General features: G+C 40.1%; 1 protein-coding gene across 4 annotated transcripts in view; it reads left to right on the forward strand.

Annotated features, from left to right (window-relative positions):
* KMT2E (lysine methyltransferase 2E (inactive)) overlaps nucleotides 1-16,696 on the forward strand; it is an 89,041-nt gene extending 72,345 nt beyond the window's left edge. For 3 of the 4 annotated variants that reach the window (XM_060107942.1, XM_060107943.1, XM_060107945.1), the window contains 12 exons: nucleotides 4,709-4,873; nucleotides 5,205-5,513; nucleotides 8,946-9,200; nucleotides 9,368-9,512; nucleotides 10,065-10,315; nucleotides 10,722-10,778; nucleotides 10,924-11,487; nucleotides 12,500-12,789; nucleotides 13,666-13,754; nucleotides 13,862-13,987; nucleotides 14,160-14,257; nucleotides 15,106-16,696. In XM_060107942.1, the coding sequence (XP_059963925.1) occupies nucleotides 4,709-4,873; nucleotides 5,205-5,513; nucleotides 8,946-9,200; nucleotides 9,368-9,512; nucleotides 10,065-10,315; nucleotides 10,722-10,778; nucleotides 10,924-11,487; nucleotides 12,500-12,789; nucleotides 13,666-13,754; nucleotides 13,862-13,987; nucleotides 14,160-14,257; nucleotides 15,106-16,605 (3,849 nt within the window). In that variant the 3' untranslated portion in view covers nucleotides 16,606-16,696. The remainder of the gene's footprint in view (nucleotides 1-4,708; nucleotides 4,874-5,204; nucleotides 5,514-8,945; nucleotides 9,201-9,367; nucleotides 9,513-10,064; nucleotides 10,316-10,721; nucleotides 10,779-10,923; nucleotides 11,488-12,499; nucleotides 12,790-13,665; nucleotides 13,755-13,861; nucleotides 13,988-14,159; nucleotides 14,258-15,105) is intronic. The other variant, XM_060107944.1, reaches the window with a different exon arrangement.
* The last annotated feature ends 131 nt before the right edge of the window (nucleotides 16,697-16,827 follow it).

Genomic DNA, 16,827 nt, shown 5'->3' on the forward strand with positions numbered 1-16,827 from the left:
AATGTATACACAATTCTTATTCACTTAAAAATTTGGGTGTTTGTTATATGCTGAGCACCATTTAAAGTACTGGGTGAACAAAAGAAGGCAAGGTCCCTGTTCTGGAGCAGCTTTCACGGAGGATAGGGTGGAAGGAAACACAAACATCCAACAGGAAAGAGTAACTGTGAAGTGAGACTAGACCAGCATGTGGTGGAAGAGACGGAGACACTTACCCTTTTGGAACAATTTTAGTGGTAAGAATAAATTCCCATTCAAAAGGTTAAGGGAAGTTAGTTGAGTAAGAAGTCTTTTAATTTCTCTATTTCAACGCTGTAAGTAATTTGGTAGGTTGGCCCTGCCATTTCCCTTTTCCTTTAAAAGGCAACTTTGTTGTTTTTGTTTTTAAGAGCCACTTCCTATTTGGTATAGTAAGGTAAAAGAAAAAAAAAGGAAATCACAAAATACCTAAATGTCTTCATTTTGTTTCCTTCTCAATTCTTATATCCTACTACTAGCAAATTTCCTTCTAAAGCCACTGTAAGGCATCTAGAGTACATACGCTTATTTTCACTCAGCTTCAAACTACCAAATATCTCTAATTGGGATGAATTCTAACAATTTAGTCAGTGTAGTTTATTTTTTCATAAAACTTTAATTCGTGTTCTTTATTATGTAGTCCTTGAACTATATGGACCTTAGGTTTTCACCATTTTTTTTTTTTTTCGGTACGCGGGCCTCTCACTGCTGTGGCCTCTCTCGTTGCGGAGCACAGGCTCCGGGCGCGCAGGCTCAACGGCCATGGCTCATGGGGCCAGCCGCTCCGCGGCATGTGGGATCCTCCCGGACTGGGGCACGAACCCGTGTCCCCTGCATAGGCAGGCGGACTCTCAACCACTGCACCACCAGGGAAGCCCATCACCATTTTTTTTTTAATGTAAAAAAATTTATTTATATTTGGCTGTGTTGGGTCTTTGTTGCTGTGTGCAGGCCTTCTCTAGTTGCTACGAGTGGGGGCTACTCTTCCTTGCGGTGCAGGGGCTTCAGTAGTTGTGGCTCGCGGGCTTAGTTCCTCCACGGCATGTGGGATCTTCCCGGACCAGGGCTCGAACCTGTGTCCCCTGCATTGGCAGGCGGATTCTTTTTTTGGGGGGATTTTTTTTTTTTAATTAGTCTCTGCTTTACAACAAAGTGAATCAGTCATACATATACATCTGTTCCCACATCCCCTCCCTCCTGCGTCTCCCTTCCTCCCACCCTCCCCATCCCACCCCTCCAGGCGGCCACAAAGCACCGAGCCGATCCCCCCGCACCACGCGGCCACCCCCCACCATCCATGCACCCCACGCCCGGCAGTGTATACACGTCCATGCCTCTCCCCCTCCCCGTAACAACCCACACCCGCCTCCCCATATCCCCAAGCCCACCCCCAGTAGGTCTGTGTCTCTATTCCTGTTTTACCCCTAAGTTCTTCATGACATTTTTTTTCTTAAATTCCATATATATGTGTTAGCATACGGTATTTGTCTTTCTCTTTCTGACTTACTTCACTCTATGACAGACTCTAGGTCTATCCACCTCATTACAAATAGGTCATGGCAGGCGGATTCTTAACAACTGTGCCACCAGGGAAGTCCCTCACCATTTGTTGAATAGGGGCTCATACAAGATCTCCATAGTCTCTTCCAAGTACAAGGTGACATGATTTCAAGTTAAATTTGTGTTCCAGTGTGTTTATACATTGAAGCACAAAATTGTAATAAAAATTCTCACTGTACCCACTCCTCAAGTGATAAAATCCTGTAAAGGGATATTAAGCAGACTTTCTGCTTACAGAAAATTACTGTACTCTTGTGTGTTACTGTAAAGCCATAAACTGAAAAACGTCATAAAAGCAATCTGTAGATCGCATCAGAGATCTCTCACAGTTTGTTAGTTCAGCACCCAACACTCCAGCGTTAACAACAGTGTTGGTGTTAACAACAAAAGTCAAAAGTCGACCCTGTCTGATTCTAATTATATATCAGGGTCTATCAGGTGCCAAGCTCATAGAGAGTAAAAATGACTTTTGAGGTCTGAACAGTCAGTGGCTTGGAATGAGTCCTAATAATGAAACATGCAGGTCCTGGTGGTAGCCTTATGTGACAAGTATCATCTAAACTACATCCAGCTCAGATGTCAGGGTCTATGGACAGTCTGCTGGGGCTAATTAAGACTCCTAATTTCTCTAGTCCCCTGCACAATCAGCTGTAATTATCTCAAGCTATATATAAAACTTATCAGTTAGATCTATAAAGTGGGTGGTAAATTTTCAGTCATTACATGCTGTATATCTGGTTGTGTGTGTCAAAGAATACACTGGTGAATATAAAAGCTGAATGACATATGAACCTTAAGGAATTTAAAATAAAAGTAGATTAGTAACTAATGTTTCTTTTTTCTTCACATAATAAAAAGCATGTTTACATTTTCTAAAGTGTGTGTTTTAAGATGAAGCTGGGTTAAAGCTATTGGGATACCTGTTTAGTGCTTTCAGTTAATAGATGTAGTAAATGTAGGAAGAGTGATGCTTTATTTTGCATTATGTAGTATGTCAGTGGTTGGTAATTGGAAAGAAGAGCAAACCAGGAGCCTGGAAACTTGGATAATTATGGCTCTGCCTTTGAGTGATTCACTTAATACACGTGGGCTCTGGTTTCTTCAGCAGTGTAGGACTAGATTATTTTTAAGATCCTGACCAGCTCAAAAAGATCGAGTCATCTCGAAATAAAGGATTTTGCTTTGACTATCCATTAGCTACATTGTTTACCAAGGGAGTTCAATTTTTAAATGAATTATTTTTGTCTTTACATCAAGTAATTCTATCTTTGACCCTTACTCTATCTAAAACAAGTGAATAATGCAACATGTCAAGGAAACTTATTTTGGCATAAATTCGTATTTATCTTAGGAAACCTTGGATAATCATGACATAGAAAATATCTCCTCTGGGTGCCTGGCCCGTGGGTAAATTTATTTTATACATAAAATGATTCTTGCTAAGACAAGTTTGTTTCTTTTGGAAAAATGTACTTTTCCCAGATTTATTTTTAAATTTATAAGCACAATAATGAACCCCTTCTTTTTTCTACCCACCCCCGTTCCACAGGTGAAGCAATTATGAAAATCGTATTTTTTAGTTACTCCAGACTTCTAAATTTAGGGTTTTAGAAAAGCCCTAATATATTGAGACAGGATTTTTATAGAGAGCCATAAATGAGAGGGAGTCGAGTAAAGTGATTTATAAGACCAGAGACATGAATTATCTAAGGAAAGAATTCAGCTTTAAAACTTCCAGTTCCAGTAAAGAGATCCTTTTGCCTATGTTCTTTATTTTAGTGTCTTATTATCCATCCCAGACCAAGACAGCTAAGATGCAGATATGTGTCCATGAACAAGTAATCTTACCTCTTTGGATCTCAGTTTCCTTACCTGTAAAATAAAGAGGGTGAGGATAACACATTTTATAAGACTGACACATTTGCAGTATGGTAGTTTGTTTTCACTAATTATAAAGTTCTCAGAAGAGTTTTGTTTACAAATTTCCCTTACCTAGTGGAACAATGAAAGAAAAAAATATAGGAAAGAGTAAGTAATAGTTTTCATACTGTCGGTGTCTTAATGCTTGAATCTCTGCTGATAATTACTTGAACTCTAAAGCTCTGATATTGAGAAGACCATGCAGCCAGACCTTGAGTTACTGATTTTTCTCTCCCACATCGATGACAATAAAGGAAGAAAGACGAATGGATCTGAGCCTCAGGACCTGGTTCTTTCCATTTGGAGAACTGGACAGTTGATGGACATGCTTCCTGTTTCTGGTTGAAACCTGAAGCATTTGCCAGGCCCCCTGGCCAAGGCTCTGGGTCTTGCTTTTAATGTTCTCTCTGCAAATAGAACTGACGCTCAAAGGAACTCTTGCTGTTTTCCAGTCTCTACCTTGAACTGTCAGTGTAGACAGGAAGAGCAGAAGATAGAGGAATGCCTTATAACAATTATAACGGAGGGCAAGAGAGCCAAAGGAGAAATAATAACACCTAAGAAATGCCTATCATTTTCCAAGTAAAGTTGGAAAACTTCACAGATATTTTATATTTGAACTCATTAACAATTCTGTGAAGTGTAAATATTGTTACCCACATTTTATAAGATGCTCAAAAAGGTTAATAACCAGGGTTGTTACATTGCCTAGGGTCACAGAGATAGTAAATGACTGGTAGCATCATGATTTAAACCCAGGACTTCACCCCACAATATCCTGCTATGACATGTCAATATATTCACTCCTTACGTTCATATGGGTTTAATCTTTTCAACATATTACCTTAGGAACTTTGATCTTATTTTTAAAAGGCTGCCTAATGTATTATTGAGGAAAAAAGATTTTTGGTTTGATAAAGCAGGGTCGTTCTTGAGTCTTTTTTTGGTTTTGCCTCACCTTTATCATTGACATACAATCATCCAAACATTCCTTTCATTGAAATATATTTGTAATGACAGGGTTTACCAAGATGTTTGGGATTCTCAAAGATCTCAAATGAATATAAATGTTTTTAATCCCATATCTACCATCAAAAGAGGTGTTTTGCTAACACCATCATAGAAAATTTTTTTTTAATTTGCCATGAACATTTGGACTTTTGAATTTTACTTCAGAGCAGTATTTATTATGTTACTGTAAATTTTGTAGACAAGAGAAGAAAGGAAAATGGAAGCAATTCTGCAAGCTTTTGCCAGACTTGAAAAAAGAGAGAAAAGAAGAGAACAAGCTTTGGAAAGGATCAGCACTGCCAAAACTGAAGTTAAAACTGAGTGTAAAGATGCACAGATCGTCACTGATGCTGAAGTTATTCAGGTATTATTATCCAGGTCTAGTTTTATTGTCACACTTAACCACTTTCCAATAAAATTTCCACAATTTAATTACATCTATAAAGGATTTTTGATGTGATGCTAGCTTTTCAATAGCATTTTTCAAATCCTATGAGAATTTAGACTTCAGCTATGAGACTCTACTTGCTTTGTTTTTGAGAGTAAGAAAATTTTTAATTATGTCAATTTGATATATATCAGAATTCATAAAGACATTTGGGGCAGTTAGCTTCTGAAGCAGATTGATGCCACTAGATTTCAACTACTAAGTTATATAAACATCGTATTAAAAGTTCCATTCTCTTTTGAATTAGGAACAAGCAAAAGAAGAAACTGCTAGCAAGCCAACTCCTGCCAAAGTAAATAGAACTAAACAGAGAAAAAGTTTTTCTCGGAGCAGGACTCACATCGGACAGCAGCGTCGGAGACACAGAACTGTCAGCATGTGCTCAGATATCCAACCGTCTTCTCCTGATGTAGAAGTTACTTCACAACAAAATGATACTGAAAATACTGTACTTGCAATAGAACCAGAAAGTGAAACTGCATTAGCAGAAATAATTACTGAAACTGAAGTTCCAGCACTTAATAAATGTCCAACAAAGTATCCCAAAACAAAAAAGGTATGATTCTTAATGAATGTAAGAACTGTTTTTTAACCGATGTCTTATGATGTTAAATATATTCATGTTTTAGGAATCCAGTCTATAACATCTCATAAGGAAGAGTGATAAAGTCATAGTTTTTATACTAGCAAAGTTTTAAACTAAGAATGAGAATTGCAAAACTGTAAAATCAGTTAATAGAAATGTTTGCATCATTAAAATATCCAGTATATCAAGGCTTCCTTGTAGTATTGCAGTTCTGATTTCTAATGATTTAATTTTGCCTACTTTATGTACTAAACTACACTTCTCAGAAACAACTAGTTTGAGATGTGTTATCCTTTCTTTATTCTTTGTAGTTTTTATAAATTTCATGGTAAAGGTAGATTACAACAACTAAATGTGAAGAAATTGTTGATTTCCATAGAATGTAGTAGGATGTGAAAATTTATAAGGGTAGTTTCATTTTAATTTTATTGGAGTGTAGTTAGTTGATTTACAATGTTGTCTTAGTTTCAGGTATACAGCAAAGTGATACAGTTACACACATGCATACATGCATTCTTTTTTAGATTCTTTTCTCATATAGCTTATCACAGAATATTGAGTTCCCCTTGCTATACAGTAGGTCCTTGTTGGTTATCTTATATATAGTGTGTATGTGTTCATCCCAAGCTTCTGATTTATCCGCCCCCCCCCCCCCCGCCATTTCCCCTTTGGTAACCTGTAAGTCTGTTTCTGTTTTGTAAATAAGTTCATTTGTTTCTTTTTTTAAAAAACTAGATTCCACGAGTGCTATCATATGATATTTGTCTTTCTCTGACTTACTTCATTTAGTATGATCATCTCTAGGTCCTGCTGCAGTGAACTCTGGGGTGCATGTATCCTTTCGGATTACGGTTTTCTCCGGATATGTGCCCAGGAGTGGGATTACCAGATCATATGGTAGCTCTATTTTTAGTTTTTTAAGGAACCTCCATACTGTTTGTACCAATTTACATTCCCACCAACAGTGTAGGAGGGTTTCAGGAAGGGTAGTTTTAGATCAATTTATTAATAAAAATCTTTCAAAAACTGTCACATTTAATAAAGCAATTGTGGTCAACAATCACTGAGATAAACCACCCTGAGTTTTACAGGAAGGCCAGAAATACAGAACACCCTTATGAAGCTTTGTTTTTCTCCCATTCTGAATACAGCAGATTGGAGCCGAGATACCAAAGTGCAACCCTTAGGCTCTCTGGGCGGTGGGGTGGATCATAAACGGATCCTTCTCACGCCCTTCTACAACAGAATGCTCCGAAACCCACTTTACCTGGTCTTCGTTCTTACCAAACTCAGTATAGTTTGTAGGTACTGTGAAACCCACGAGAAGTATACTTCGTAAGTATCTAGGAGGAACCTGGGAGTATACTTCAGTGGCGAGTCAGAGGATTAGACAGAGACGATCTAAACACAGCTCTGATTTGAAGTCTGTGCTCACCTTTGCACCGTGGATCCTGAACAAGCAAGCCAGCACTTGATGTTGACAGTGAGCAGTTACTTTTGCCCACTTTGGGAAGACAAAAAGTAGCCGCAGATTTTCTCTGTAATTCGGATTAGTGAGAAAGAAAAAAGATCCATGTTTAAAAGAAAAGCTACTTTTGGGAATTCACTGGTGGTCAGTGGCTAAAACTCTGCACTCTCACTGCTGAGGGCCTGGGTTCAATTCCTGGTCTGGAAACCAAGACCAAGCTGCACAGTGCAGGAAAACAAAAAAAAGGCTGCTTTCTTGATTTCAAATATGACATAGTCCCTGCCCTTAAATTATTAAATGACTAAAACTATTGTGGCACTATAGATTTAATTCCCTGGTCTTGAGATATAGGTTCCTGTATCCTGATTCTCTAAGAAAAAAAAAAAAAAAAAGCCTTTTTCCCACAGGTTTTGCGTATGATATATACTGTTATCTTAAACAACATTACTGTTTGACAGAGTACCAAATTATCGTGATTTCCTATAATGTAAAGGCCTTCTTCAGTTTCATACATGGCACTTATTCTGTGCCAGATACTCTATGAAGAGCTTTGGTTATCTAACTCTTGTAATCCTTACAATAACCCTATTTGTAGAGCTCGTTTCTCTCATGACCCTTCTTTTATAGATGAGGATTGAGATGTAGAAAAGTTATGTAACTTGCTTGAGGTTGCAGCAAGTGGCAAAGCCGGGATTCACACCGGGGCAGAGTCTGTTGCAGACTCCCAAGTGCTTTAGCCCCACTGTTGCTTGTCCTAGAAAGGAAGTTTACATACATTGAAAAAAGGAAGGCAAGAAAAGATGCCAAAATGCTTATAGTGATTACCTCTAGAAGACAGGGTGTGGGTAGACTTCTTTAAATGTGTGTATTTCTGTATGTGTATTGTGAGAATGTATGTGTAAATACATGTAGTTTTTTTACATATTCTACAAATTACATTTATAATAAAAATAAAAGGAGTATAATTTGATGACTAGATAGAAAAGATATAAATGCCCACACAGCAAAGAAAATGTGCTTGAGCTGAGAAATGTAATCCTTATTTCCATGCCCATTACATCTGAACTTTCCTAAATAACTAGTTTTTTAAAAAACAAAAAGTTGAGTAATCATTATACTTTAGGATCAGGTATATTCATACAGCCAGTAAAGATTGAACTATGTACATTGTAGATGCAAAAAAATAAACAGAATCAAGAAAGGGATTATGTGAATTTTCAAAGCACGGGAACTTAGAGATTTCAACCCCCTTAAATCATTAGTGATTGTCAATGCCGACAGCTTAAAAAAAAAAATATATATATATATATATATATATATATATATATATGCACTGGCCTTATCTGGAGATTCTGATGGGCAGCCAGAGTAGAAAACCACTGCCTAGGGCTTCCCTGGTGGCACAGTGGTTGAGAGTCCACCTGCTGATGCAGGGGACACGGGTTCGTGCCCCGGTCCGGGAAGATCCCACATGCCGCGGAGTGGCTGGGCCTGTGAGCCATGGCCGCTGAGCCTGCGCGTCCGGAGCCTGTGCTCCGCAACGGGAGAGGCCACAACAGTGAGAAGCCCGCGTACCGCAAACAAACAAACACTGCCTAAAGTCTGACAAACTTAACATTTTACACATAATATAGAAGCAGTTTAGTGTTTGTGTTTTTAAGATAGTACTGAGGTCTCCTAGATTTTTACTATTTTATAAAAACTATCGTGTTTTGTTCCTACAAAGTATAATTGTGTAAAAAAAGTTTAGTAATAAGTGTAGGTAACCAAGGAAATGCAGAATGACTTATATTGACTTCTTAGACATCATATATGAATGATTTAAATTAATCTCTCATTTTAGATAATGTCAGTTACAAATTTGGTATTAGAATATTCTATAGGAGAATCTGTATAATTACATATATAGTGATCCAGATCTTCCTTCTCTCTAGCACTTGGTCAATGAATGGTTAAGTGAGAAGAATGAGAAGACAGGAAAACCTTCAGACACCCTTTCCGAAAAGCCTCTGCGCATAACTACAGACCCTGAAGTGTTAGCTACGCAGCTCAACTCTTTACCGGGCCTCACGTACAGCCCGCACGTCTACTCAACTCCTAAGCACTACATTCGGTTCACCTCACCGTTCCTTTCAGAAAAAAGGAGAAGAAAGGAGCCTCCTGAAAACATTTCTGGCTCGTGCAAGAAGGTAAACTTTGCTTTGGAGATGAAAATCCAGTACGAGCCCGAGGCCATTCTCATTCCTTAGTCTACCAGGCCTGGTAGTGAAATGCTTTTGGACTTGGCTGTACAGTTATAGGATACGTAAACAGCTACAAACTGATTTCTCTTCATTTATTGTTCTATGTATTTCAGCGGTGGTTGAAACAAGCTCTGGAAGAAGAAAACTCAGCAATTTTACACAGGTTTAATTCACCCTGTCAAGAAAGATCCAGAAGTCCTACAGTCAATGGTGAAAATAGAAGTCCACTACTATTAAATGATAGCTGTTCTCTTCCAGGTAGAATTTCTTTTCAGTGTTGATCTAGTGTGGAGAATGTGGCAGGATATATATAGCATATATATATATATATTCTAATGATTATGTACTTTTCAAAAGAAGCACATTGTTACATATATTTTCTCTTTTCTGTCCTCCAAAGTTTTAGACGAAGGTAGACATGAAAACCTTAATTTGAAGTACCATGTACAATATGTTGGGGCTTATGGTTGAATTTTGGGCCTAGTTGGCCAGCTGTTTTTCAACAAGATTCAAAAGGACTCTTAGAAATCAGTTAAATTAGCAGCTGTACTTGCAAGATTTCTTAGAGCCCCCCCCCCCACCAGGCCTGTAAGCCTTCTGGCAAGATAATATGCTTGCTAACAGTGAAAATGACTAAGTTGGGGGGCGGGGGGGTGGGGGAGAGATTGCTTCCTGTTATCTTTAAAAAACGTGGAATTTAGTTTCGGGGTGAAAATCGTAATTACGATTGCTGAAGTTTTTTGATCTTTCCCAGAATATATTATAGATTATAGCAAATAGCAGCAGTATAATTTCGTATTTCACCAACAGATTTAACTACCCCACTAAAAAAACGAAGACTCTATCAGTTCCTAGATTCTGCTTACTCAGAGACCTCCACGCCTACTCCGTCACCATATGCTACCCCAACTCACACAGATGTTACTCCTACGGATCCATCGTTTGCCACTCCTCCACGGGTAAAGTCAGACGATGAAGCTTGTAGAAATGGTTATAAGCCCATTTATTCACCAGTTACCCCAGTAACTCCTGGGACACCGGGAAATACCATGCACTTTGAGGTGAGAAAAAACAGAAACAAAAACCCATGGGGATGGGGTTTCTTTAATAGCTGTTTTTTTCTCCCTTTAATAATTAGCGTACTGAGAGCAGAAAAAAAAGTTCTTAAGAATCTAAGAGCGAAAATTTGGAACATGAATTTGTGAATTTAAACTTTATCTTTTATTAAAATGCACATAACTTCCATTTCATCTGACTGATATACAAAAGTCAGACTGAATGACTATGTGTATCAAAGTGACCTTAAAGCAAAATATAAGGGCGATGGAAATAAAAAAGTTTAAGACCAAAGTCTGTGTAGGAGTGTCTCATTTTAAGTTCTCATTTCTATAAATATTAATGTATTAAAATATATTAATTAATATGTTAACATTTTAATTTTCAATTATGATTATTTCTTTTATGTAGAATATTTCTTCCCCAGAAAGTTCTCCAGAAATTAAGAGACGCACTTATAGTCAAGAGGTAAGGAGATATTTAAAAAGGTTTTTATAAATCGGTGACTTTTCCCTAGTATCATTATAAATTATTGGTAGATTGAATGTAACTAGCTTCCAAATGTGGTTATTGTGGTTATTTGTGTAATTTTTTTTTTTAATTCTGTAAACAGGGCTTTGACAGATCTTCAACCATGTTAACATTGGGTCCTTTTAGAAATTCTAATTTAACTGAACTCGGTCTGCAAGAAATAAAGACTATTGGTTATACCAGCCCTAGGAGTAGGACTGACATCGGTAGGCAGTGCCCTGGAGAAAAGGAATCTGTATCAGACCTTCAACTGGGACTCGATACGGTCGAGCAAGCTGCCTTACATAAAACCATGGAAACACCTGCACATGATAGGACTGAGTCTAACAGCCAACTGGAATCTGCTCACGCTGGACGGGGCCCAATGTATTCTTCCTGGGTAAAGAGTCCCGACAGAGCAGGAGTTAACTTCTCAGTAAACTCCAACTTGAGGGACCTGACACCCTCACATCAGTTGGAGGTTGGAGGAGGCTTCCGAATAAGTGAGTCAAAGTGCCTGATGCAGGATGATACTAGAGGCATGTTTATGGAAACACCTGTGTTTTGTACTTCAGAAGATGGGCTTGTATCTGGTTTTGGACGGACTATTAATGACAATTTGATCGACGGAAGTTGCACACCCCAGAATCCACCACAAAAGAAAAAGGTTACAAATTTAACGATTTATAGTCCTTTTAATAGTGTTTTTTTCATACTACTTCTGAGGGTAATAGTAGTTATAATATGTATTGTGTAAGGCATTCATACTTTATTCATATTGAATTATTGATATGTACATTTTTAAACCTTTTGTAAATGCTCAGTGAATTAGATAATGTTTGCAGAGAGCTAGTGATATGGAAAATTCCTATAAGGAGCATGGTTTCAGAGATCGAAACCGAAACCTCAAGGTGATTTATTTCACTGAAAGAGTAACTTTTAAAGATAACCACTTCCCAACCAAATAAACAGAACTGAATAATATTTGTGTTCTTACTACCCTTATTTTACATAGAACAGGAAGAAATGCGTCTTTCTTCATCCTTGATACCTACAGTATTTAGGCCATGGATATAAAAGTATTTATTATATAAATAATAAGTTCCCTGATTTACCACCATTATTTGGTTGGCAGACATACCGAGACAATTAGAATGCCTTATTTCAGATCAGTGGGAGAAACTACAACACGTATTTTATTTGTTAATAGGCTTATTGCTTTGCAAGTCGAAAGAATTTTAGTGATGTGTGCTTTTAATTTTTATAACAGAGTCCAGTTGGCAACTTTGTGGGAAGCAATATAGTATAGTGGAAAGAGCACGGGCTTTCAAGTAAGACCTAGGTTCGAATCCCGGCTCCAACACTCACCAGCTGTGTGACCTTGAGTGAGTGAGTTACTCAATTTCCTCATCTGTAAAATGGGGATGATAATATACCTATTTCATAGGGTTGTTGTGAGGATTAAATGAGATAATGTATGTAAATCATCTAAATACAATGCCTGGCATATAGTAGGCATTTGATAATTGTTAATTATTATTGTTTGTTCAGAATCAAATTATTTTATATAATTTTCTTAATGTAAATATAGTAATTCTCTTTAGAAAAAAAATAGATTGACACTGACATATAAAAACAAGGATAAAAGATTTGCTTTTCCCTTATCTTTCTTGCTTAAGGTTTCTCTATTAGAATACCGGAAAAGACAACGTGAAGCTAGGAAAAGTGGCTCTAAGGCGGAACACTTTCCACTGGTTAATGTATCACCTCACACAAGTGGAAACTTGAGCAGCAACAATGCTGATGGGTGTGCCAACGGGAATGAAAATGGGGAGCAGGCAGAAAGCACTGCTAGCCTACCTTTACCAACACCAGCTACAGTTTACAATGCTACTTTGGAAGAAACCAGCAATAACTGTCCTGTTAAGGAAGCTTCTGCCAGTGAAAAGAATGAACCAGAAGTCCAATGGTAAGCTGCCTGTTGAAAAAAAAAAACCTAACTAACTGGTAACTTTAGAACTACAAGTAATATACCTTATAATGACAGTAGTCTTTGTTATTTTATCATCCAGTCAGGATCTTAACTTTTTACATAGCTGATTTTGAACGGAGCTATATTGGTAAAGATTGGTAGTATGCTGTTCTGAAAAACAAAGTTTTTGTTAATCAGCTGCCTTCCTGTTTGTTGTTCTCCTAAAGCAGAGGTTTGTGATCATAGTTTTGACAGATCCTTCTTGCTGATAAGAGTTTTAAGCCAGTTAAGTATTTCCCTGCATCATTAAAGGTCCATTATATCTACTCCTTGATAATTTTCACACAAATATTCCTCTCCAAAGAACCTTTATCCTAGTCAACATCCGGCAGTTTCTTTGCCACCCTTACCAGTTGCCTTGAGAGAACAGCCATGTTTAGTGTTTCTTAGATAGGAATAGAAGAAGCTGGATACAGAAGGGTCCTGCAAAGTGCAGGAGGCCACATTCATTTTGCTCCATGGTTCCTCTTACCTCGGAGCTTCCTGCTAGCCTTATAATCCAGACCCAAGGTAATTTGTCAGGGGTACATGTGGTCCCTTTGGTAACCTGTAGTGATGTTCTGAATGTTGTTTTGCTACCCCTCCCCCTTCAACAGCCCCCTCCTTTTCACCAAGAAATTGCTTAAGACAAAGGAATGGCATCTGCCTGAGTTCTTCAAATCAATGAGGATAAAAGTCTCAGTTTTGGGAGGTGTAGGGGGCGGGGCTGGGGAGCTGTTTTCAAAGCTTTCCCCCAAAGAGCAAAAGCCTTTATCTGAGAGGCTATGTTGGCCATCAAGGGACACAAACTGATGTTATGACTTGATTTTAAAGGACCGCCTCAACTTCAGTGGAGCAAGTGCGAGAGAGGAGTTACCAGAGAGCTTTACTACTCAGCGATCACCGAAAAGATAAAGATAGTGGTAAGTGAGCTTGTTCCTTTGCCAAAAAGTGGAGTCAGCTCATCACTCTGCACCCCCGTTCTGCGCTTCTAATGTTCTCTTTGGGTCTGCTTCTGCTTCATCTCTAGGGGGAGAGTCACCCTGTGTCCCATGTTCACCGACTCATGTTCCGTCTTCACCTTCATCTCATTCAAATCACATTACCCAGTTGCAACCCAAGGGCCCAGTCCCTTCTTTCAATGAACTTATGGAAGGTCAGTAAGCAGATGACCTATCATGGTTGTTGTTTTAAATACCTTTTCAGAAAGGAAAGAGAGAGCCTTTATAAGACGTTGGTTTGAATAGTAGAATGTACGTCGAAGTGTTAGTAAAAAGCGGTATTTATCGTGCAGTTTTACATTTTCTGTGGTTCCTTATGCTTTACAGATCCTGATCCTGAAAATCCAGAACCCACGACTACAAGTGAATGTGTATCCCCAGATACTTCCCAAAATACTTGTAAAAGCCCTTCAAAAATGAGCAAGGTAATAACATTGACCTTTGAACGTGGCCCTTCAGAAAAGTGGATGGTAATGTGCACGTGGAGGTTTTTCTCATTTCTGGACGCTTTTCCTGTTAAAGTTCCAATGTGCTGAATGTACTGCAGCAGCTTACACTGGCTCCAAGAGTTCCTTCCCCCTTCCTTATCCTGGTGTCCAGGAAATTCGCAGTCTTTTTATAAAATATTTGACCGGCCAGTTAGTTCTCTAAAAACAAACGGTCAGGTGACATTCTTAATTTAAAAGAAATGCTGCCTCTATCCTGGATCATGAAGACGTGATAACCCAGTGGGCAGTATCTTTGGAAACTAACGATGAGGAAGTCTGAGATTGACTTTTTCTTTTTCCTTAAAGAACGCTGTTATATATTCAAGTAGTCTATCCTTGGATTACCTGTATTTGAACACTGGAGAAGGTATTACAAATGAAAACAGTTTGGGGGAGCAAGTTTATCTACCCAAGCAAATGTATCCTTAGGTGGAGTACAGACATTTCAATTACGGAATTGAAACTTGCCTGCAGTGTTTAAGTGTGGTTCTTTCAGAATAGGAGTCAAAGACAGATTTCACTGCTCAGGGAAAAAAAGGCAGATTAATTTCCTTAACTTGTCTTCAATAAAAATTCAGGGAATTCAGTTGAAGCTTATTATTGGAACTTGCTGAACTACTTAGAAAAACTGGCTTTTTAACATCCCAAGCCTCTGCAGTTGTCCTCCTCTTACTCCCTGCCCCCGTTAAAATGAATATTTAGCTAACATTCAATACCAGTAATAACAAACCTCAGTGTACATAAAATGTTTCTAAAGTTTATATAAATTTGTTTTCTTCTCACAGCCTGGTTCACCGGGACCTGTAATTCCTGCCCAGCCACATGGGAAAATACTCACAAAAGCAGATTCCCATTGGGAGGGAGCAGTGACTGTGTCAGAAGCTGAGAACGGTGTCCGCCTGAAGACAGAGCTCCATCAGAAACAGCTGTCGGGCAACACCCAAGCACTTGCGAAGAATCCTCCTGCACAGCCGCTGGGTCGCACTTCCTCTGAGCACCTTTCCCAGAAGCTGCCTTCTGCGCCCGGGAAGTCGCACTGTCCTCTGTCACCTCACGTAGAAAATCCTCCAAAGTCGTCGACGCCTCACACGCCTGTACAACACGGTTATCTCTCACCAAAGCCTCCTTCGCAGCAGTTAGGCTCTCCCTACAGGCCTCACCACTCGCAGTCCCCTCAAGTGGGAACACCTCAGCGAGAGCCTCAAAGAAATTTTTACCCGGCAGCACAGAACCTGCAAGCCAGCACGCAGCAGGCCCCGGCTGGAGCGCTGTTCCCGCAGACGCCCTCAGGACAGCCCCCGGCAGCACTCAGTCAGCAGTTTACGCAGCCGAGCCTGGGCGGCGCGGCCCCGCCCCCCCCTCCGCCCCCGCCGCCCCCCTCCTCCTCGTACTATCAGAACCAGCAGCCCTCCGCAAACTTCCAGAGCTATAATCAGCTGAAAGGCAGTCTTTCCCAGCAAACTGTGTTTACATCCGGACCAAATCAGGCTCTTCCCGGCACCACGGGCCAGCAAGCCGGTCCGGGACACCACGTGACTCCAGGGCACTTTCTGCCTTCGCAGACCCCTCCCGTCCACCACCAGACCTCCGCGGCCGTAGTCCCCCCGCCGCCTCCCCCGCCTCCCGCTCCAGGACCACACCTCGCCCAGCAACAGCCACACTCCGTAGCGCACGGCGTGGGGCCTGTCCACGCTGTCGCCCCTGGGTCTCACGTCCACTCTCAAACGGCTGGACACCGTCTGCCACCGCCCCCTCCCCCTCCCGCCCCGCATCACCATCCACCGCCCCACCCCTCCACGGGGCTCCCAGGTCTGCAAGCACAACACCAGCACGTGGTGAGCTCAGCCCCTCCGCCGCCCCCTCCGCCGCCGCCGTCCGGTGTTCTGGCTTCCGGGCATCATACCCCATCGGCCCCAGCCTTACACCACCCACCTCATCAAGGACCTCCACTTTTTCCTTCGAGTGCACATCCAGCTGTACCACCGTACCCCTCACAAGCTACTACACATCACACCACTCTGGGACCGGGACCCCAACACCAGCCTTCTGGAACAGGGCCACATTGTCCTTTACCAGTCGCAGGTCCTCATCTCCAGCCCCAAGGACCAAACAGTATTCCCACACCTACCGCTTCAGGGTTCTGTCCTCATCCTGGCTCTGTGGCCCTGCCACATGGGGTTCAAGGCCCTCAGCAGGCATCTCCAGTGCCTGGACAGATTCCAATTCACAGAGCACAGGTGCCACCAACATTTCAGAACAATTACCATGGTTCAGGGTGGCATTAAAATGGACTCCAAAAACATTTTTTAAAATGTTCTGTAAGATAAACTGTATATTTCATATGTACCTGTTAAGGTACTTTTTAAAGCTTGTACATGAAACTTTGTATAAAAAAAACAACAAAAAAACACCAGTGCTCTCTCATTGTATTTTTCCCATTTTTGCTTTTTAAAAAAAATTCCTTAAAAAAATGTGCTGTTAAGCCAGTGTAGGTATCTTTTATTTTG

This window comes from Mesoplodon densirostris, chromosome 9 (assembly GCF_025265405.1).
Source record: "Mesoplodon densirostris isolate mMesDen1 chromosome 9, mMesDen1 primary haplotype, whole genome shotgun sequence".
NCBI classification, from domain to species: domain Eukaryota; kingdom Metazoa; phylum Chordata; class Mammalia; order Artiodactyla; family Ziphiidae; genus Mesoplodon; species Mesoplodon densirostris.